General features: G+C 42.3%; 1 protein-coding gene across 13 annotated transcripts in view; it reads right to left on the reverse strand.

Annotated features, from left to right (window-relative positions):
- Positions 1–22,369, reverse strand: part of STXBP4 (syntaxin binding protein 4) — a 139,762-nt gene that overhangs the window by 58,618 nt on the left and 58,775 nt on the right. For 12 of the 13 annotated variants that reach the window (XR_012154917.2, XM_073311655.1, XM_073311659.1 and 9 more), the window contains 4 exons: positions 21,259–21,435; positions 17,681–17,797; positions 16,355–16,404; positions 13,532–13,665 (listed from right to left, as the gene is read on the reverse strand). Coding sequence is in view for 12 of the 13 variants with exons in the window: in XM_073311655.1 (XP_073167756.1) it covers positions 13,532–13,665; positions 16,355–16,404; positions 17,681–17,797; positions 21,259–21,435 (478 nt within the window). In the remaining variant the exon portion in view is untranslated. The remainder of the gene's footprint in view (positions 1–13,531; positions 13,666–16,354; positions 16,405–17,680; positions 17,798–21,258; positions 21,436–22,369) is intronic. The other variant, XM_073311658.2, reaches the window with a different exon arrangement.

Genomic DNA, 22,369 nt, shown 5'->3' on the forward strand with positions numbered 1-22,369 from the left:
GGGCTCTTAAAATCGATTTCCTTACTCCACCCCTGACAAGTGGATTAGCGCTTAAATTGACGTTGCTGGCTCGAATTTGGGGTACTGTGGACACAATTCGATGGTATTGGCCTCCGGGAGCTATCCCAGAGTGCTCCATTATGACCGCTCTGGACAGCACTCTCAACTCAGATGCACTGGCCAGGTAGACAGGAAAAGAACTTTTGAATCTCATTTCCTGTTTGGCCAGCGTGGCAAGCTGCAGGTGACCATGCAGAGCTCATCAGCACAGGTGACCATGATGGAGTCCCAGAATCGCAAAAGAGCTCCAGCATGGACCGAACGGGAGGTACGGGATCTGATCGCTGTTTGGGGAGAGGAATCCGTGCTATCAGAACTCCGTTCCAGTTTTCGAAATGCCAAAACCTTTGTGAAAATCTCCCAGGGCATGAAGGACAGAGGCCATAACAGGGACCCGAAGCAGTGCCGCGTGAAACTGAAGGAGCTGAGGCAAGCCTACCAGAAAACCAGAGAGGCGAACAGCCGCTCTGGGTCAGAGCCCCAAACATGCCGCTTCTATGATGAGCTGCATGCCATTTTAGGGGGTTCAGCGACCACTACCCCAGCCGTGTTGTTTGACTCCTTCAATGGAGATGGAGGCAATATGGAAGCAGGTTTTGGGGACGAAGAAGATGATGATGATGAGGAGGTTGTAGATAGCTCACAGCAAGCAAGCGGAGAAACCGGTTTTCCCGACAGCCAGGAACTGTTTCTCACCCTAGACCTGGAGCCAGTACCCCCCAAACCCACCCAAGGCTGCCTCCTGGACCCAGCAGGCGGAGAAGGGACCTCTGGTGAGTGTACCTTTTAAAATACTATACATGGTTTAAAAGCAAGCATGTGAAAGGATTACTTTGCCCTGGCATTTGCGGTTCTCCTAGATGTAGTCCTAAAGCCTTTGCAAAAGGTTTCTGGGGAGGGCAGCCTTATTGCGTCCTTCATGGTAGGACACTTTACCACTCCAGGCCAGTAACACGTACTCGGGAATCATTGTAGAACAAAGCATTGCAGTGTATGTTTGCTGGCATTCAAACAACATCTGTTCTTTATCTCTCTGTGTTATCCTCAGGAGAGTGAGATATAATTCATGGTCACCTGGTTGAAATAGAGTGCTTTTCTTCAGGGGACACTCAGAGGAGCCCATTCCTGCTGGGCTGTTTGCCTGTGGCTAAACAGAAATGTTCCCCGCTGTTAGCCACAGGGAGGGGGGAAGGTTGAGGGGGTAGTCACGCGGTGGGAGGAGGCAAAATGCGACCTTGTAACGAAAGCACATGTGCTATGTATGTAATGTTAACAGCAAGGTTTACCCTGAAAGAGTGTAGCCACTATTTTATAAAATGTGTCTTTTTAAATACCGCTGTCCCTTTTTTTTTCTCCACCAGCTGCATGTGTTTCAATGATCACAGGATCTTCTCCTTCCCAGAGGCTAGTGAAGCTTAGAAAGAAAAAAAAAACGCACTCGCGATGAAATGTTCTCCGAGCTCATGCTGTCCTCCTACACTGACAGAGCACAGACGAATGCGTGGAGGCAAATAATGTCAGAGTGCAGGAAAGCACAAAATGACCGGGAGGAGAGGTGGCGGGCTGAAGAGAGTAAGTGGCGGGCTGAAGAGAGTAAGTGGCGGGCTGAAGAGAGGGCTGAAGCTCAAATGTGGCGGCAGCGTGATGAGAGGAGGCAGGATTCAATGCTGAGGCTGCTGCAGGACCAAACCAGTATGCTCCAGTGTATGGTTGAGCTGCAGCAAAGGCAGCTGGAGCACAGACTGCCACTGCTGCCCCTCTGTAACCAACCGCCCTCCCCCCCAAGTTCCATAGCCTCCACACCCAGACGCCCAAGAATGCGGTGGGGGGGCCTCCGGCCAACCAGCCACTCCACCACAGAGGATTGCCCAAAAAAAAGAAGGCTGTCATTCAATAAATTTTACAGTTGTAAACTTTTAAAGTGCTGTGCTTAAAGTGCTGTGTGGCATTTTCCTTCCCTCCTCCACCACCCCTCCTGGGCTACCTTGGTAGTCATCCCCCTATTTGTGTGATGAATGAATAAAGAATGCATGAATGTGAAGCAACAATGACTTTATTGCCTCTGCAAGCGGTGATTGAAGGGAGGAGGGGCGGGTGGTTAGCTTACAGGGAAGTAGAGTGAACCAAGGGGCGGGGGGTTTCATCAAGGAGAAACAAACAGAACTTTCACACCGTAGCCTGGCCAGTCATGAAACTGGTTTTCAAAGATTCTCTGATGCGTACCGCGCCCTCCTGTGCTCTTCTAACCGCCCTGGTGTCTGGCTGCGCGTAACCAGCAGCCAGGCGATTTGCCTCAACCTCCCACCCCGCCATAAACGTCTCCCCCTTACTCTCACAGATATTGTGGAGCGCACAGCAAGCAGTAATAACAGTGGGAATATTGGTTTCGCTGAGGTCTAAGCGAGTCAGTAAACTGCGCCAGCGCGCCTTTAAACGTCCAAATGCACATTCTACCACCATTCTGCACTTGCTCAGCCTGTAGTTGAACGGCTCCTGACTACTGTCCAGGCTGCCTGTGTACGGCTTCATGAGCCATGGCATTAAGGGGTAGGCTGGGTTCCCAAGGATACATATAGGCATTTCAACATCCCCAACAGTTATTTTCTGGTCTGGGAATAAAGTCCCTTCCTGCAGCTTTTGAAACAGACCAGAGTTCCTGAAGATGCGAGCATCATGCACCTTTCCTGGCCATCCCACATTGATGTTGGTGAAACGTCCCTTGTGATCCACCAGAGCTTGCAGCACTATTGAAAAGTACCCCTTGCGGTTTATGTACTCGGCGGCTTGGTGCTCCGGTGCCAAGATAGGGATATGGGTTCCGTCTATAGCCCCACCACAGTTAGGGAATCCCATTGCAGCAAAGCCATCCACTATGACCTGCACATTTCCCAGGGTCACTACCCTTGATATCAGCAGATCTTTGATTGCGTGGGCTACTTGCATCACAGCAGCCCCCACAGTAGATTTGCCCACTCCAAATTGATTCCCAACTGACCGGTAGCTGTCTGGCGTTGCAAGCTTCCACAGGGCTATCGCCACTCGCTTCTCAACTGTGAGGGCTGCTCTCATCTTGGTATTCATGCGCCTCAGGGCAGGGGAAAGCAAGTCACAAAGTTCCATGAAAGTGCCCTTACGCATGCGAAAGTTTCGCAGCCACTGGGAATCGTCCCAGACCTGCAACACTATGCGGTCCCACCAGTCTGTGCTTGTTTCCCGAGCCCAGAATCGGCGTTCCACAGCATGAACCTGCCCCATTAGCACCATGATGCATGCATTGGCAGGGCCCATGCTTTCAGAGAAATCTGTGTCCATGTCCTGATCACTCACGTGACCGCGCTGACGTCGCCTCCTCGCCCGGTATCGCTTTGCCAGGTTCTGGTGCTGCATATACTGCTGGATAATGTGTGTGGTGTTTAATGTGCTCCTAATTGCCAAAGTGAGCTGAGCGGCCTCCATGCTTGCCTTGGTATGGCGTCCGCACAGAAAAAAGGCGTGGAACGATTGTCTGCCGTTGCTCTGACAGAGGGAGGGGCGACTGACGACACGGCTTTCAGGGTTGGCTTCAGGGAGCTAAAATCAACAAAGTGGGTGTCTTTACATCAAGGAGTATTTCAGGCAGGACTTCACGGAGGGTTCCAATAAGAAATGGTGCACCTAAGTTATCGTTCTTATTGGAACAAGGAGGTTAGCCTGGCCTCTGATTGATACATGGCTAGATTTACCTCGCTGCACCTTCTCTGTGAGTGACTGCAGTGTGACCGAGAGGAATGAGTCCCCTAGACAGGGGAGGAGGCAAATGAGTACAAAACAAATCTGGTCTATTTCTTGTTTTGACCCACTCCATCTATCTTTTACATCTTTGGCTGGCAGCAGACGGTGCAGAAGGACTGCATGCCATCCACATCTCATGGCTGCTCGGCAGAAGATGGTACAGTACGACTGCTAGCCATCCTCATCTCTTGCCTGCCTGGCAGAAGATGGTACAATACGACTACTAGCAATCCTCATCTCTTGCCTGCCTGGCAGAAGATGGTACAGTACGACTGCTAGCAGTCCGTATCGCCTGCCCGCTCACCATAAGATGGTTCAATAGGACTGACTGCAGGACTAAAGAGAATGACCTGGTCAAGTCACTCCAAATTTAGTCCCTGCGCCCATGTCTGCCTAGGCGCTCCCAGCCGACGTGGCCAGGAGCACCTCGGACACGACGAAGACGACTACCAATCGTATTGCACCGTCTGCTGCCAGAAGGCAATGGGTTGCTGCTACTGTGCAGCAAAGCTGTACCGCGTCTGCCAGCACCCAGGAGACATAGGGTGACGGTTACCTGAGCGAGCTCCATGCTTGCCGTGGTATGGCGTCTGCACAGGTAACTCAGGAAAAAAGGCGCGAAATGATTGTCTGCCCTTGCTTTCACGGAGGGAGGGAGGGAACGGGGGCCTGACGATATGTACCCAGAACCACCCGCGACAATGTTTTAGCCCCATCAGGCATTGGGATCTCAACCCAGAATTCCAATGGGCAGCGGAGACTGCGGAAACTGTGGGATAGCTACCCACAGTGCAACGCTCCGGAAGTCGACTCTAGCCTCGGTACTGTGGAAGCGCTCCGCCGAGTTAATGCACTTAATGCACTTAGAGCATTTTCTGTGGGGACACACACACTCGAATATATAAAACCGATTTCTAAAAAGCCAACTTCTATAAATTCGACCTTATTCCGTAGTGTAGACATACCCTAAGTCAGCAGTATCTAGATTATCAAGCGAGAAGGGGCTGACTAGCGCTGAGCATCTGCAATGTTCACTGATTTTATTTGGCGTTGTGGGTACTCAGCATCTTTCAGGATCAGGCCAAAAATGTAGTTGTGATGTGATACATACAACACAATAAGCAATTAAAATTACTTTGAAACGAATGCAAGCAACACTTGGCCTGCTAAACTTTTGCCTGTAGGACTATCCCAATAAAACATATTGATGCATGGTGCATATTTATGCATATTTATGCATGGAGCATCTAGAAGGCTGCAACATTTTATTAGGTGAACAGGTCCTTTTAGAGGAGATATAGTTATTTGGAAAGAAGCTTTTAGTAAACTTCAGCATGACTGCCATATATGTCAAATTCCAGATTAAAGACACTCTGTGTCTAAAAAATATGCTCTAGGAATTATTCTGGGGAAGTTGTATGACCTGTGTTATACAGGAAGTCAGATTCCATGATCACAATGATCCCTCCTGGCCCTGGAATCTATGAGTGAGAAAATGTTTTAGGATGCATTTGTAAGTTGCCTGCTGTGCAGAGAAGCAGGCTTCGTAACACTTAATGGTTTACTGCTGACATAATGGGATTACATTGACAAGGGTAGGACTGTATTTTGGGTAGATACCTTGGAGGTGGAGTGTGAAATAAAGAGTCAATAAAGATTCAATTATGGTAGTGCAGGTTTTGAAATGCCTAAGGTTTGCTATGCCATGAGAGATAAGATCTGATGAAGTGGGTTCTAGCCCACAAAAGCTTATGATCAAATAAATTTGTTAGTCTCTAAGGTACCACAAGGACTCCTTGGTTTTTTTCATGTTCCAAAGGATAATCAGATTTTTGACATAGCCAATGTCTCGCTGGATTTTTTTTAAAGTTTGCTCGTATTGGCAGGGAGGATTACAGTTACCTGAACCCTAACAATTTGATTTTCACCATATGAGTTACTAAGTGCAGCCAGCAGACTACTTTCAAATGCTACAGTATTTCATTGGTGCTCGATTCTCCTCTGCAGGATGGAAGTATTTCTTCTTGACATGACTGGGTAACTTGCAGGGAAGAACAGGGTTCCAAGGTGATTAATATACAAAAAAGTCTAACTATATTTCAGGAGGCTGATTGTAGGTGAGCTACTTCTGCTATATAGTCTCCACTTGCTGATGGAGTTGCCAAACTACCTTCATGTAGCCACTATCCTTCAGCAACAGTTCCACCTACACAATAATGCTATGGATTTGCAATACCATCAGAGAGAAGGAACCACGTGCTGGGACATTGTGAGTAATACATTTTTTTTTTCATTATCTTCCCCATGCAGGAAGACAGCTGTTTGTGGGGATAATCCATACTTTCTGGACCCCATCCTGTGTTTTATCAAGATTCTTCTGAAACAGTTCTTCACAAAGCAGAGTTCACAAAGTTAGACTTTCATGACACATTTACTATAAGTAAATTAATAGCCTTCTTCAGAAAAACAGTTTCGATCTGGGTATGTTTCTTCAACTACACCTTATGCAAAATGAATATCGAAGTTATCTGCTCAGCAATTTTTGCTCCACTGCTTTAACTCTAAAAATATATCATTAACAAACTATTACGTGGGATGCTCCATGCTAAAAAGAGTAAAATCCCTCACTCTTCACTGCAACATTCACTAAACATTATTCTTTGGTACACAGTTTATGAACTGGTGCAGGCACTAATGTCTCTCTTTAAATCAGCCACTCTGGTATAACACGTGGGGAACATTCTGTGAAAATCTGGTTCAGAAGATTGCGGAGAACTGTTGAATATTTACTCTGCATCTTTTTTCTTTTTTTTTTTTTTGTTAAGCTTGGAGAGCTTTAATGCTTTAATCTCATATACAAGCTCAGCAGAGCCTGAGTCTATCTGTAATGCTATCCAAATCAGAATGAACCCAGAAGGATGAGGTTCAATCTTTAAATCCTTCTCTGCAGAGCTATTTTTAACTCTCAGGTTCACAAAATGGATCCATGCTATGGCTCTAGAGCTTTCGAACTGAATCCTACCTTTAATATTTGACACAACCAGATGTTAGTCTTCAATTGCGTTTAGGTCTAAAGGTTTCTCTTGCATGATTTCCTGGGTAGTCTGACAGAAATAATTTAACATGACATAACATATCCATCCCCAATGGTACAACCTGCTTCTCGCTCCCCACACATTCCCCCAAAAAGAAAAAAAATGGTTACTTGACGGACAATATTTTTGCTTGCTGAAAAAGACATTATTGGTAGTTCGATTTAGATCATAATTACAAATTAGATACAATTATTTAACATGCAACATACAATGTCTTTGCAATGAATAATGCTATGATAAATCAAATGATAAATTAATTATTCTGGCCCTCTATTTCAGCTACTCTAATTCCAGCTCCCACAGCATTTTTGTGAAATTTCAGCATCTACTTATTCAGAAGCCTTTCTCACACAATGTTTTATGCAGTCTTGTATACAGAAGGTAGGATAAGAGGTTTTCAGTTCCTGACAATGTAAGGATTCACATAAATGTATGCACATGAATCAGAGAATATCAGGGTTGGAAGGGACCTCAGGAGGTCATCTAGTCCAATCCCCTGCTCAAAGCAGGACCAATCCCCAACTAAATCGTCCCAGCCAGGGCTTTGTCAAGCCTGATCTTAAAAACATCTAAAGAAGGAGATTCCACCACCTCCCTAGGTAACAGAGTAACAGCCGTGTTAGTCTGTATTCGCAAAAAGAAAAGGAGTACTTGTGGCACCTTGGAGACTAACCAATTTATTTGAGCATAAGTTTTCATGAGCTACAGCCGATGAAGTGAGCTGTAGCTCACAAAAGCTTATGCTCAAATAAATTGGTTAGTCTCTAAGGTGCCACAAGTACTCCTTTTCTTTCTCCCTAGGTAACACATTCCAGTGTTTCATCACTCTCCTAGTGAAAAAGTTTTTCCTAATATCCAACCTAAATCTCCCCCACTGCAACTTGAGACCATTACTCCTCGTTCTGTCATCTGCTACCACTGAGAACAGTCTAGATCCATCCTCTTTGGAACCCGCCTTCAACTACCTGAAAGGAGCTATCAAATCCCCCCTCGTTCTTCTCTTCCGCAGACTAAATAATCCCAGTTCCCTCAGCCTCTCCTCATATGTCATGTTCCAGCACCCTAATAATTTTTGTTGTCCTCTGCTGGAAGTTTTCCAATTTTTCCACATCCTTCTTGTAGTGTGGGACCCAAAACTGGACACAGTACTCCAGATAAGGCCTCACCAATGTCAAATAGAGGGGAACGATCACATCCCTTGATCTGCTGGCAATGCCCCTACTTATACATCCCAAAATGCCATTGGCCTTCTTGGCAACAAGGGCACACTGTTGACTCATATCCAGCTTCTCGTCCACTGTAACCCTTAGGTCCTTTTCTGCAGAACTGCTGCCTCGCCATTCGGTCCCTAGTCTGTAGCGGTGCATGGGATTCTTCTGAACTAAGTGCAGGACTCTGCACTTGTCCTTGTTGAACCTCATCAGATTTCTTTTGGACCAATCCTCTAATTTGTCTACGTCCCTCTGTATCCTATCCCTACCCTCTAGCATATCTACCTCTCCTCCCAGTTTAGTGTCATCTGCAAACTTGCTGACGGTGCAATCCACGACCATCCTCCAGATCATTAATGAAGATATTGAACAAAACCGGCCCGAGGACCAACCCTTGGGGCACTCCACTTGATACCGGCTGTCAACTAGACATGGAGCCACTGATCACTACCCGTTGAGCCCGACAATCTAGCCAGCTTCCTATCCACCTTATAGTCCATTCATCCAGTCTATACTTCTTTAACTTGCTGGCAAGAATACTGTGGGAGACAGTGTCAAAAGCTTTGCTAAAGTCAAGGAACAACACGTCCACTGCTTTCCCCTCATCCACAGAGCCAGTTATCTCGTCATAGAAGGCAATTAGATTAGCCAGGCGTGACTTGCCCTTGGTGAATCCATGCTGACTGTTCCTGATCACTTTCCTCTCCTCTAAGTGCTTCAGAATTGATTCCTTGAGAACCTGCTCTATGATATTTCCAGGGACTGAGGTGAGGCTGACTGGCCTGTAGTTCCCAGGATCCTCCTTCTTCCCTGTTTTAAAGATGGGCACTACATTAGCCTTTTTCCAGTCATCCAGGACCTCCACCGATCGCCATGAGTTTTCAAAGATAAATGGCTAACGGCTCTGCAATCACATCTGCCAACTCCTTTAGCACTCTCGGATGCAGCGCATCCAGCCCCATGGACTTGCGCTCATCCAGCTTTTCTAAATAGTCCCGAACCACTTCTTTTTCCACAGAGGGCTGGTCACCTCCTCCCCATGCTGTGCTCCCCAGTGCAGCAGTCTGGGAGCTGACCTTGTTCGTGAAGACAGAGGCAAAAAAAGCATTGAGTACATTAGCTTTTTCCACATCCTCTGTCACTAGGTTGCCTCCCTCATTCAGTAAGGGGCCCACACTTTCCTTGACTTTCTTCTTGTTGCTAACATACCTGAAGAAACCCTTCTTGTTACTCTTAACATCTCTTGCTAGCTGCCACTCCAGGTGTGATTTGGCCTTCCTGATTTCACTCCTGCATGACTGAGCAATATTTTTGTATTCTTCCCTGGTCATTTGTCCAATCTTCCACTTCTTGTAAGCTTCTTTTTTGTGTTTAAGATCAGCAAGGATTTCACTGTTAAGCCAAGCTGGTCGCCTGCCATATTTACTATTCTTTCTACACATCGGGATGGTTTGTCCCTGTAACCTCAATAAGGATTCTTTAAAATACAGCCAGCTCTCCTGGACTCCTTTCCCCCTCATGGTATTCTCCCAGGGGATCCTGCCCAGCAGGTCAAGAAGAGCTCTGCCCCTAGCTCCAGCACTTGCACCAGGAAACTGTCCCCTACACTTTCCAAAAACTTCCTGGATTGTCTGTGCACCACTGTATTACTCTCCCATCAGATATCAGAGTGATTGAAATCTCCCATGAGAACCAGGGCCTGTGATCTAGTAACTTCCGTTAGTTGCTGGAAGAAAGCCTCGTCCACCTCATCCCCCTGGTCCGGTGGTCTATAGCAGACTCCCACCACATCATCATCCTTGTTGCTCACACTTCTAAACTTAATCCAGAGACTCTCAGGTTTTTCTGCAGTTTCATACCGGAGCTTGAGCAGTCATACTGCTCCCTTACATACAATGCAGCTCCCCCACCTTTTCTGCCTGCCTGTCCTTCCTGAACAGTTTATATCCATCCATGACAGTACTCCAGTCATGTGAGTTATCCCACCAAGTCTCTGTTATTCCAGTCACATCATAATTCCTTGACTGTGCCAGGACTTCCAGTTCTCCCTGCTTGTTTCCCAGGCTTCTTGCATTTGTGTATAGGCACTTGAGGTAACTTGCTGTTTGAAACGTAACCTGGCCAAAGAAACTTATTTAGTACCAGTCTAAAAGGCAGGTAGCAGACAGATAAAATAAATGTTTGTTGTAATGGCTGTTCCCACCAAAATTCTTCACGTGTTCCATAAAGGGATGAAAAAGCTAACCAAAAAATCCTGTAATGTATCTGTAGGGCCATTTTTGTTTTATTTTTAAAAGTTAAGCTCGATGAGCTAGATCATCACTGACACATCCCCTCAACTATAGGTACATATGATCAAAATAGACAGCCCTTTGGATGCTCTCTACTGGGGATCCTGTCATAAACCACCATAATCTCTTAGTTTTGCACTCTCATGCAGTCTAGTACAATCTCTAGTTATAAACTGGCAAGACTTTTGCATTTGGACAGAGATGTCAGGTAACAATGGATTTACAGAGGTAACCTAGAAATACACAAATATTGTAAAACTTGCTAAGTTTATCTCAAGAATACAACTAGTCTATTCTCATTCCCTAGCAACACTAACAAAAAACCCACCCTTCATTAACATGGGATTAAGATGCAAAAAATACATCACAGTAAATAACGTAAAAGTAATGCATTACGAAGTTAGGAAATTCAGCTCGTTTTATACAATTCTGGAACCTCTACAACACCAAAATTCCTCATCCAATCTGCCTTAAACTTTCCTGGAAAGTTCTATCCTGGGATAAACTCACCACTGTGACATTTCAGGTGCACTGATTGTACTTTAACAAAGGTGTGTTTGAATATTAAAATGTGGCTTATGAGAGAACACTAGTTTCAGCCTTAACAATAGTTGAGTCTATGCCTCTCCATAAATAAAAACATATTAGAGGTTTAGGATGAGTTTTATCTAGTATCAATCCAAAATAGTCCCTGGTACAATTGCCACTAATGGTTCCCTTCCACCAGCTGAGAGTCAATATTAAATAAAACACCCCCATCCTCCTCTGATGGGCTGCTAATAGATTTAGAAGCTTGGAGAGCATTTGTTCCCTTCGACACTATATCATTTCATCACTTCATCAATTATGAAAGACAATATTCAAAGACCTTAAAGAACACACACTCATTCTGATGGAACTTTGATATTTTGGAAGGAAAAACTGGGACAGTTTGGTTTAAGTACTTGAGTCCTTAAAGCTCGTCTTCTGGAGGGCTCCCAAATTAGGCTGCACATCATCATCATCAGTTTGGTCCAAAGCCCATGGAAGTCAGTGGGAATCTTTCTACTGACTTCAGTGAGCTTTGGATTAGGTCTAGTGAAAGGAGAACCCCAAATTTCTGGAACCCCCTACGGTACTTCATTCTGAGTAACTGAGCTTGTCCTCCTGGACTTTCACAGGCTAGGGCAATCAAATTATCTGAAGTCCCTGGCACGTGTTTTATGAAGAGTGATGGATATTACTGAACTGGATTAAAACAATGTCCATGTACTAAACCAGCATTTCCTACCTTCATGATCTCTTTGGCAGTGGAGTGCCTGCTCATGAACCACCTAGGAGGAAAGGCAGTGTGCAAAAGAGAAGGGAAGGTGGAAGCACAAAGCTAAAATGAAAAACTTGATCCCTTAGATACTACGGCAGCTCTCTAAATGATTTGCTGCATGGCACCAAATTGCTGCAATCACCACTATAATACTCTCGCTTTGCTGCACTTCATTACAGGCATCTAATGTAAGAAGCTTTCATGGCACTTATTTGCCCAGCAAACATTTGAAGAATGCGATGTACTGATCAGAACATCTCTTTCAGAAATGTCTACATGTAGCTAGTTTAAACCTCAGAAGAAATATTTTTCTGGTTTATTAAACTGCTATGCTGTGAATGAAAGCTGATCTATCTAGGAGAAAAGAGACAGCAGGATTTCTCTCTCTCTTTAGGTTAATACAGATGTCAGAAATTCCAAACTGAAAATAACCCGAGCAGCACACAATTTGTTAGAAATAATTCAAGGAAACAGCTAATTAATTTTCATAAGGGAATATGAGTGATGTCACTTTCTTCTATGGCCTAGTTTTAATTCTAAATATTGGCTGTAATAAGGGATTGGATTTCATGTAGCCTACTTTCTTTGGATGGAATTACAAGCATTCTGTAAAAGGCTAGCTATGATTTATTACATGACATTCAATGAATTGGAGAACACATCCCAGCCATATAAATGAAATCAATTATTATTTCTCTCAATGAACAGTGGAATATGTATGTAATAAACTATTCTGGCATATCTGCCTAAAGCTAAGGAGATAGATAATTATTATTATGAGTATACCAGGAAAGGAAAAACGCTGCTAATTTTAAAGGCAGCAACGAGCTTCTTGCTCTGGAGATATAGTTATCTATGCCCCAGTCCTATGAGATACTGAGTACCTCCTGAGCAGCCAGAATGGTGAAATAAACAGAAGAGTGGATATAGTAACACAAACGGCACTAAAAATTCCCCAAATCAATTTAACAGAGTAGAAACTTGATAATTTTCTATCAGGCCCTGGACTTGCAGCCCCTACTCAGGTGAATAGGTCTACTGTGATCAGTGCCTCCAACTGCATAACCTTCTTTGTGCAAAGATTTACCAGTGAGAGCTGAAGTGAAGTCTCACTGAAATCAATGGGAGATAGGCACCCAGGTGGTTTTGAAAATCCCACTAGGTATCTAAATCTGGCCCTTAGGCACTTTGGAAAATTTTACCCAGTAACACACTTGAGATCTTCGAAGTCCTGTACAAACAACTAATTAATCCTTGGGAGGACCAACTTGTAAGGCAGGCATTAGTCTCCTTTTAGAAAAGGGGGAAATGAGGCAGAGGTCTTACAGCAAATCAGCAGCAGAGCTGGGATTACTTTGCAGAAGGTTCCTGACTCCCCAATCTGGGCCAGACCCTGGCCTCTACTCCGGGGGCTCTGTGCTGCTCTGATGATTAAAAAGTAGCCATAAATGTAACCATGTAACCAGCCCCTGATGACTCTCTCATCTTTGGGAAATCTTTAAGTGGTACCAATTCACAGAACTGGCATCCATGCCATCCCCTCTCTGCTCTTCCAGCTCATGATTCTATAGTAAATGTAAATGCCACAACTATCTGAACTACTGCAGCAGTTTTCACTGAGGATTTTCCTAGTGGCTATTATGCTCATATGTGCTCTCTTCTGATGAGCCTACGGTAATGACTGATTAGATTTATTGTTCAACTGATAACTGCTGAAATATTCCACTCTGAATTGCCAGTCAAAAGGTGAAAGGGAGAAATGCTGTGCGGGGGTGGCGGATAGAATATATATACACTCACAATCTACTTCCAGAATGGCACGGACAGATTTAGTAAGTTCTTTGGCTTCTGCTGCAAGGGTTGCTGTGACAGTACGTCCATTCCTCCCCAGTCGTGCCAGGAGTGTTTTGGTAGACAATGTGCCTCTTCGGTCACTGGAAGGAACACACAGCAAAGAGATCAACTGTCTATAAGATTACAAGGGAAAATGTTCCTTTTAATAAAATAAAGCAGGCATCCTTTCACCTTGTTGAACACATCTCTTGGTTGGTTTTATTCTCATTCCAGTAACATCAAGAGGAATTATGCTATCAAATTCAGCAGACTTACTGTGACCCTGACAACACCCCAATGTCAGAGGGCAAGAGGCTCCCCAGTTTCTAGCAGTGAGATTCAGCAGAACAGTTCAGTGTACCCCAACTCACTAATGTCATAATCTATATCTTACAGATGTAGGGTAAGGTATCATTGGAAAACTAACACCACACTGATCGTTAACATTCTTGCATAGTGTATGTATGGAAAACCCACAAAGGGCCACACAGCTATGCTGGAAATATGGGACTAAAATGTTTTCAAATCAGACAAATTGGGAAAAACCTGTGTACCATGTCCCCGACAAAGGAAAGGCTGAAGCCTCCATCCAGGTGCAATCATAGTCAATTGGTTATTCATTTGAATATCGGAGGTTGCAGGAACAGATCAACTTGCATTGTAGCAACCACCAGTGGGAGAGGAACCAGCATGGAGCCTTATCCTCCAGACCCATCACTCCTTGCCTGGCATGAACTAATTAACTTTATCTGGTGGTACACCCTTCAAAAGAATGTTTCAAAGGTTCACTGAACTATAAGAGAGTAAAGAACCCATGTGTTATGCTTCACCTTAGGAGACAAAGGAACTAAGCGATGTGATCTTGTGATGGATCCTAGCTAGTAAAATTTGGAAAGGAGACCTGGGTAAGAGAAACCATATTGAACAAAGACTGTATTTTGCTAGATTAAGTTTTAGTCATTTAGATGCGTGTTTTGACTTTTATTTGCTTGTAGCCATTTCGACCTTTATCCCTTTTATATGGTATCACTTAACTTATGACCTTTTGTTAATAAATTTGTTTTAGTTTTTACTATGAACCGTTGCAGTGCTGTGTTTGAAGGGAAGGGTCTGTTTACCCAGTTAAGTTAATAAGCTGTGATGTACTGTCTCTTTGAAAGAGCAGCAAACTTAATATCCTTTGTGAATGCACAGTGGTAGGGGCTGTGCTTTGCAGAGAAACATCTCCGAAGAACTCGGAAGCTTGAGTTTACTGATTGTTACCAGCTAGGCAAGGTTTGGACCAGCGGAGCCTTGAGGATTTTGACTGGTGAGGAAGACCGAGTGGTATGGCAGGGAGCTGACACGCAGTCTAATCTCTAGCAAAGCTCACTCTCGTTGAGGCAGAGAGTTAACACAGTGGCTCACAGCTCTGGATATCCCCAGCAGTGTGCTACAGTTACCTGAAAGTTATACTGGCTTCCGTACTCAGAATCTCCGATGAAAACAGGGTATACCAACTTAGCAACATTTCATTCTTTACAATCTCTGTTAGTCAAATACAATTCCCATTGACCCAACTGGGATTAGTGCATATATACATAAGGGTAGAATTTGTTTGCTACTTAACAGGCATCAATTACAGACTGAGAGCTTGATCCTGAAACTATCAGTGAGACAAAACCCCTAATAAGTTCAGTTAAACAGATTTGACTTTATTAGGAATTTTGCATGAATAAGGTTTGCAGGATAGGGTCCTATTTAGCATTTATTCTTGAACATGAACAAGGAGAAACCTGCCCTGTGAGACAGGATAGTATTATATTGGTATTTTAAGAGGCCAAAGGCTGCTCTAAATCCTGTTGAATACATCTGAGCTGCAACGTGTTTTAATTAAAATAATTCAGTTCACTTTCATAAAGTTTAGATAAATATGGTTTCTCTGATTCCAGGCTTGAATGCTTCTTGCTTGGTAACAAAAGCAGGTAGTGCTACTGGAGTTTGCTAGTACAATCCTCACGGTACACAAGGTTATACCAGTTACCATATTTAGGATCAGGAAGGAATTTTTCCCTCTGGCAGACAGCCCTAGCCAGTGGCAAGAGGCTATTCCCCCTCCCTCATTGCAGGCATTATGTGGCAGGTAGCTGGTTATTTCATTCGTAAGCTGTTTGATGCATTGGGCCAAGCGTTTTCTTCCTAGCCCTGTTGGGGTGGTTTGATGATGTTCTGACATATGTGAATATGCACATTTTTCTTTTATTCCACCTTTGTTGGCAGGGTCCTTGGCCACGTAAATGGTGCAGGAAGTAACCTTGAAAGTCCTCCTAACCAAATGCTAAACTCTCAGAAGAAACGGAACTAAACAGATGTTGGTGGCACTAACAGTGGTGATGCTCCTTATTACTGGACACAGGCGGGAGGCAGTCTCTACCAAAAAAGAGTCTTACTCTTTGCATGGGGAAAGAATAAGGTGGAAAGCTGTGGCTAGGGATATAGTGTCTTTGACTGATGCAAGTATGGAGATGCCCATAGATGTGCTGGGTATGTTCTGATTAACTGATTTATCTTAAAATTGTTAATGAAAGATGTAGCCCCGAGACCAGTGTTGTGTTTTTATTTCCACTGTTCATAAAAGTAGGCATTCAGAAATGCGTGGGAGTATAGAAAGAAAACAGCTAAGGCTTAGTATGAGTTGTTTGGAGCTTCTAAACCTGTCACAAAGGTTTTCAATAACAACATGTATTGCTATATTTCATATCATTTCACACATTACCTTCAATAAAACAAGTTAAGTTTAGGTTTTCTTACCTTAAATTTGACAAGGGGATGGAGTTGTCTGCTAGTACTTCATGTACAACCTGTTGGCAAACAATCAAAGAAATGAATAGTTAATGTTTTATAAGCTTCACATACTATTTCTGTTGCTTTGTTGTCTACTTAAAGACCTTCTGTCTCCCTGCAAACTTTGTACACACAATTTGTATTCCTAGCCACAGAGAATGAGTTGGGGTCTCCGTTTTCTTCTAACGGACCCTAAATGATTTTTCATGTGGACAATAATCTATCAACCCAAAGCACCTCAGCCACATCTATGCAAATATGAACAATATATTGTAGGACACTTTTCATACAGACTTTACTCTATCTCCCTAACCACAGATCTACTAGTAGAAAGGCTAATTTGCTACATCAAACATTTTCCTATTGGCAGGCCATTATGTAAGGATTATAAAAAGAGAAATTTTTCAGTCTCCATGGAAGTAAAATTGTAGAGGCAAATAAGGTATATTGCTGAGATATAAAAGACAACAGTTCAAATAACATAATTTCCCCCCCTACGGAACTCTTTTGTATAAGCTGGCTACACCTTTCCCCCATATCTGACATTCAAAAACAAAGTCTGGGAGATTTTCTTATATTAGCAGTCAGCATGGGGGGAAGGAGCTGTAACAATTTTAAGCTGCCTGAAAATTATAACATACAAAATCATCCTATTTTCACAGCAATGGACAACTCAGGTCCACCATATGGGGGAGGCAAAGACGAATTGGCCAAGATTCATTAAAACACATCCATGTTGTGAGTATATGATCTATACGTCCATGTTATAAACCTTTCTACTACGTGAAATAAATATATGAGTAGACCACATCCTCGGCTAGTATGAAGTGACACAGCAACACTGACCAACTGGTTCAGTATAAAATGGTGCAGAACAGGCTGAGTTGGATTAAGCGTACAGCAAGCTACAATTCTGTTTTTTTTAAACATGTTTTCAGCATAACCTCTGTTTACTGATGTATATCTGCCTCTTAATATTGCAAATGGGCATCATTTTACCATTTCCAGGTAAAGAAACTTGACCTCTAAATGTTAAGATCATAGGTTTTACTGCACAAACAAAAGAATGCTTGTTACAATTAGGCACACAGTAACATTCAAAGGTCTCAAAAATCCCTACATGGAATTCTGCCTTAGCTCGTATTTCAGCAAGTTGTATAAGCTGTGAATGTTTTTTTCAAACTAGAGTTTTACACATTCATGCTTAATTCATCATATTTGTCTCTTAGATATATTAACACACATCTTTTCCCAAATAAAACGTTGCTGGAGACCACAGTGCAAAAAAGTTACCTCTACAAACTGCAGCAGTTTTGCGGTGGCCACCTCAAAGGTTTTCCTAGCCGATTCTGATTTCCGCAGCTGGCAGTCAAGCACAGTAATTCTCTTTCTTAAATCTTGAACACTATCCTGTGGAAGAAATTCAGTCAATACTACCTAATTAATTTCAAGACTTAATTTTATTTATCCTATTTGACATTTTTCTCCCTTTTTGAGTGAACAGTGAAGGTGAAGGGGTTGTCTTTCCAAATTTTAAGGAAAGAGGAAGAAGGGAACAAATACTGTTTTACCAAAATGGATCCTGAAGGCCCTAGAATTGCCTAAAAAACACACATGATGTTTAAAATAAAATCTGAATTCAGAACTTATTGAGAGATACTGTAGATTTTAAAATGTCGTCCCCTCAATGCTTTCCTTACATCCCTAGTGTAGCACTCTTTATCTCCTCCATGTCCAAGTAATTGAGGGCTTATTTACATGAACAATTAGTTCACAGCAAACTGAGGTGTGACCGTACCCCCTACTGGCCTGCTGTGGACAAACTCCCTGCTGATGTGTGTTAACAGTTCGATACAGCGCTTTGAGGACTAGATCGAAGCGCTCTAACAAACTATTAACACATCAGCAGGGAGCACAAGGACAATTGGTCTGCGGCAGGTTAGTGCACGGTAGATTCACACCCCAGCTTGGTGTGAACTAATTGTTCACATAGACAAGCCCATGATCTGTATTCTACAAGGCCTTAACTTTAGATCTCAGAGTGAAACAGTTGAATCAGAAGTTTTAGAAAGCGTCTGCTTCAGCTGTTCATGGGACATGCATGTTGGGAATCAGGCTCCTGCTGCTATCAAGGTGCTGTTGACAGACTGCAACCACCATTTCTTTTTTTACAACCATTTTTTTTTTTGTTCTTTTAGAAAGGGCACCAGCTTGGGGCTGGATGCCTCAGCAGTCCACAGTGCTGATTTGATCATGGTGGGAAGCCATGTTCTCCACTCCTTTTCTGATAAATTGCTGGATCAGAATTATTTTAAAACTCTGAATTAAACTGTTTTTTGTTTTATGTTTAACTACTACATGAGGATCTCACCAAAGCAACTAATAACTCTGTGACAGGCCTTGAACAGAGTTAAACCACTCCGATTTTTCTACATACATACGTGTAACACATCGTTCAGTATTTATTACATGTCCCCCTTTGCGCCTGATCCACAGAGGATAAGAGTCTGGTACAGCCCCATCAAGAGGCTGGCTCTTCAGCTCTAAAGGGTTCAATCTCTGGTGGTGTTGGACAAGATGGAGGCCACCATGTATACATGGGAACATTTGTTTCCTCAATCTGTGTGCTAGGCAGAGGATTAGGAGCAAAATACCTCCCAGTAAAAGGGAAAGAAAATGCCACTCTCTACAAAAACTAAGGTTGACATTACTGTAGGTGAACTTCTCTTGAAGCCCATCACCTGAATACAACCTACTATAAGATTTGCAACTACTAAAAAGTGCTGTTACTATTAACTATATCTTTATTGAAAGCAAACACACACGCACACAGCTTTATGTGGCAGAATCCCCATTATTCTGAATATCAGAAAGTCTGCTTGATTAGAAAGTTTCTTTTCTGTAATGTATATTGCACTGTTCATTAGTGGAAAAGGAGATGCTAAGCCTACTTAGGGAAGATTTTATTAAATACAGCCAACTGCTGCTGCTTTACTAAGTACAGTTTTGGTGTCCCTGGCTTACAGATGTTATCAAAAGACAAAGTGGAGCAAACCTCTTCTTCATGTACTGTACCTAAAGAAACAAGGTGAACTGGTCAATATCTCTTACTTACACTACCAGTTGCTTAAATTAAATTTAGAAGAGCACTTCAAAGTATGCTACTTAAGAGACCTTATTCTCTATTGCCTTGCTCCTTGTACAACCACTTACACAAAGTGGGAGGAAAAGGCTACCAAACTGTAATAGTAACGTTTTACACCAACTTATTTTTTAAAAATCTATCAGGTTTATTATGGTAATGCCAAAGTACCAGCCAAGAATGAGGCCTAATCATGCTAGGCACTGTACCAACAGACTAGTAGACAGTCTCAGCCCTGGACAGCTTCCAACTCTGCACGAGTACAAGGGTTTAACCCTGCATCTGTTGCAGTCAATGGGAGTGTTACCTCTAAACAAGATGGGTGGAGGATCAGGCCCCATGTCAGATTTTTGAAAGCACTCCAGTCCAGATTTTCAAGCATTCATCTGCGACCAGATTTTGAAGAAAGTTTAGCACCCAACATGCATCAGTGTGCTGAGCGTAACTGAAAATCTGGACACTTATTTTGTGCTTAAATGAGAGTTGCGCTCTTTTCAAAATCTGGGCCTAAGTGATCGCACGAAGGGTGCGCAAGGCAGTGAAGTATTAGGTCCATGCACTTTATAGCTCTTGTAACACAGTTTTTACTTTTTAATATTGAACTAATTCTCACATTGAAAATTTCAGCAGGCCACCCTTATTTTAAATGATTGGACATATCCATTTTTTTCATGAGCAAACTAGATAACTACACACACAGATGCCAATTATTATTGTTACTATTTTTTAATCTGTATTACTGTAAAGCCTAAGAGCTCTACTCATGGACCAGCACACTGCTGTTCTAGGAGCTGAATGAACAAACAGAACAAAAAGGCAGTCTCTGTCCCAAAGAGCTTACAATCTAAGTATAAGACAAGAGACAACAGATGATTATAGACAGACAACAGGGAAGTACAAAGAAACAATGAACAATATATGTCAGCATGAAAATGGATTCCCAGTTATGGAGGTTCATTAAAAATTGTCCCAAACTGTTTTATTTCTGAATTGGTCTCTAAAAATCATTGGGGATAATATGGTGGCTTCGAATGTGAGGCTCATTTGTACAATCTTTTTCATTTAAAAAACAAATAAAACAGATTTAGGTCACACTAATGTTGTTAGTGTCTTTCAAAAAATTAAGTTGAGTAAATTTGAATTTATTCAAGAATAGTCCTGAATTTTATATTATTATTATTTGTGCATCACTGAGAAACAAGCTAGAAATACTAACAATACGCCAAGTGTAAACAACTAACACACTTACTGAAGATACATCTACATTGATTTAAAACAGAAACCAGGAAAAAGCTGAAACTGAACATGTGTGAATTTGCTTAGGAATCTAAAATATCATTCAATCTCTCAGACTTCCTTGAAAGCTTTAATCAACCACAAAAATGCTTTTTCTTTGCCTCAATTTTTATGACATATATTAATAAATTTTAAAACAAAACAGAAAACCAACATATTCAATGTTTTATACTTTAATGCTTGAGATGTGCCATATTGACCAATGACCCAAATAAGCTTCTGGCTCTTGTTTTTCCAGCCTAAAGATATCTAGATAAAGGAAGGCTCGTAGCCTTCACATTGCCCCCTTCACTATGCATCATTCCAGTTATTGAATAATACAAGAAAAAACAGTGACCTACTTTAGAAGAGCAGATGAAAAGAAAATGAAAACAGGATACATGACAACAGCAAGGAAACCATGGTAACTATGAGCGATGACTGTTCTGCTTACTTTATTTTGGCCAGAATGATCAGTGAGCTGAGCCTTCAGCTCTGTAATTTCAGCCTCCAATAGGCGGATTATTTCTTCATAATCCATCTCCATTCCACGAGCCTGCCTCTGTGCAGCTTCTGCGAGATGAATCCTACTTCGCAGGGCTCTTGCCTCTTCCACTGCTGCCTTGGCTTCCTATAAAATACAGTCAAAGTGAACAATTCTCTGATTTAGGCAAAATATTTCTTTTGGCAAGGACTTAAATTTTGGGATTGATGATTAGAGAGTTCCATTTTTTCTTTTTAAAATTTGTGGTGTGAAAATAAGGGGGAAAGGTATTTAAAAAAAAAAAAGAGAGAGAGAATTTTAACAACTGTAAAGTAAGACAGCCCTTTCCTTGACATTTAACATTTTAATGGACTGTATTCAACAAAAAATAATTTTCAGTTTCTACAGCAAATGAGACCAACAAAACCTAAAGAAATCATGACCACCAAACCAGGTTCTCAGCTCTAGTACTCTGGTATAAATCCAATGGAGGTAAAAGTGATTTAACACCAGAGTATCTGACATTCATAGTGAAGCCCACCATCTCCATACCAGCAGAAAGCCTCCAAATAAGTACAGGTATCTGGTTTTCTTATTATTGCCTGAATCTAGTGAATCAGTCCATAGTTTCCACAGCATTTTTTGTATGAATTATTAACCTTGGTGTCCTGGCCAAATTAAATTCTTTTAAAAATGTATTGCTTTTTGTTTCTTTAAGGTTCTTGCATTCAACTCTTTACGCCTGTATTATTTAAGGAGAGCTTTCTATATAGGAGCCATAGAAAAAAAGAGGAAAGTAGACATAGGAGAAGGCAGGGGAAATTTTATGGTATTTTTTCAAATAAAAAACATTTGCGAACTTTTTAAAATCAAGGTAGATAAATTATTCCCTGCTTACAAAAACAGCTGTGAAAGAATGTAACAGTTACAAAACTTCAACATAGAGAAGTGTGGAAGTTCTCAGTTAAGTTTGTCACTGAATATTCATTCACATTAACTTCTGTTAATTTGTAAATTGAGTATTGTTAAACTAAGAGCCTAATCCTGCAAATCTTTACTCATGCAAGTAGTCTCACAGACT

The sequence above is a fragment of the Lepidochelys kempii genome, chromosome 14 (genome assembly GCF_965140285.1).
Source record: "Lepidochelys kempii isolate rLepKem1 chromosome 14, rLepKem1.hap1, whole genome shotgun sequence".
NCBI classification, from domain to species: domain Eukaryota; kingdom Metazoa; phylum Chordata; order Testudines; family Cheloniidae; genus Lepidochelys; species Lepidochelys kempii.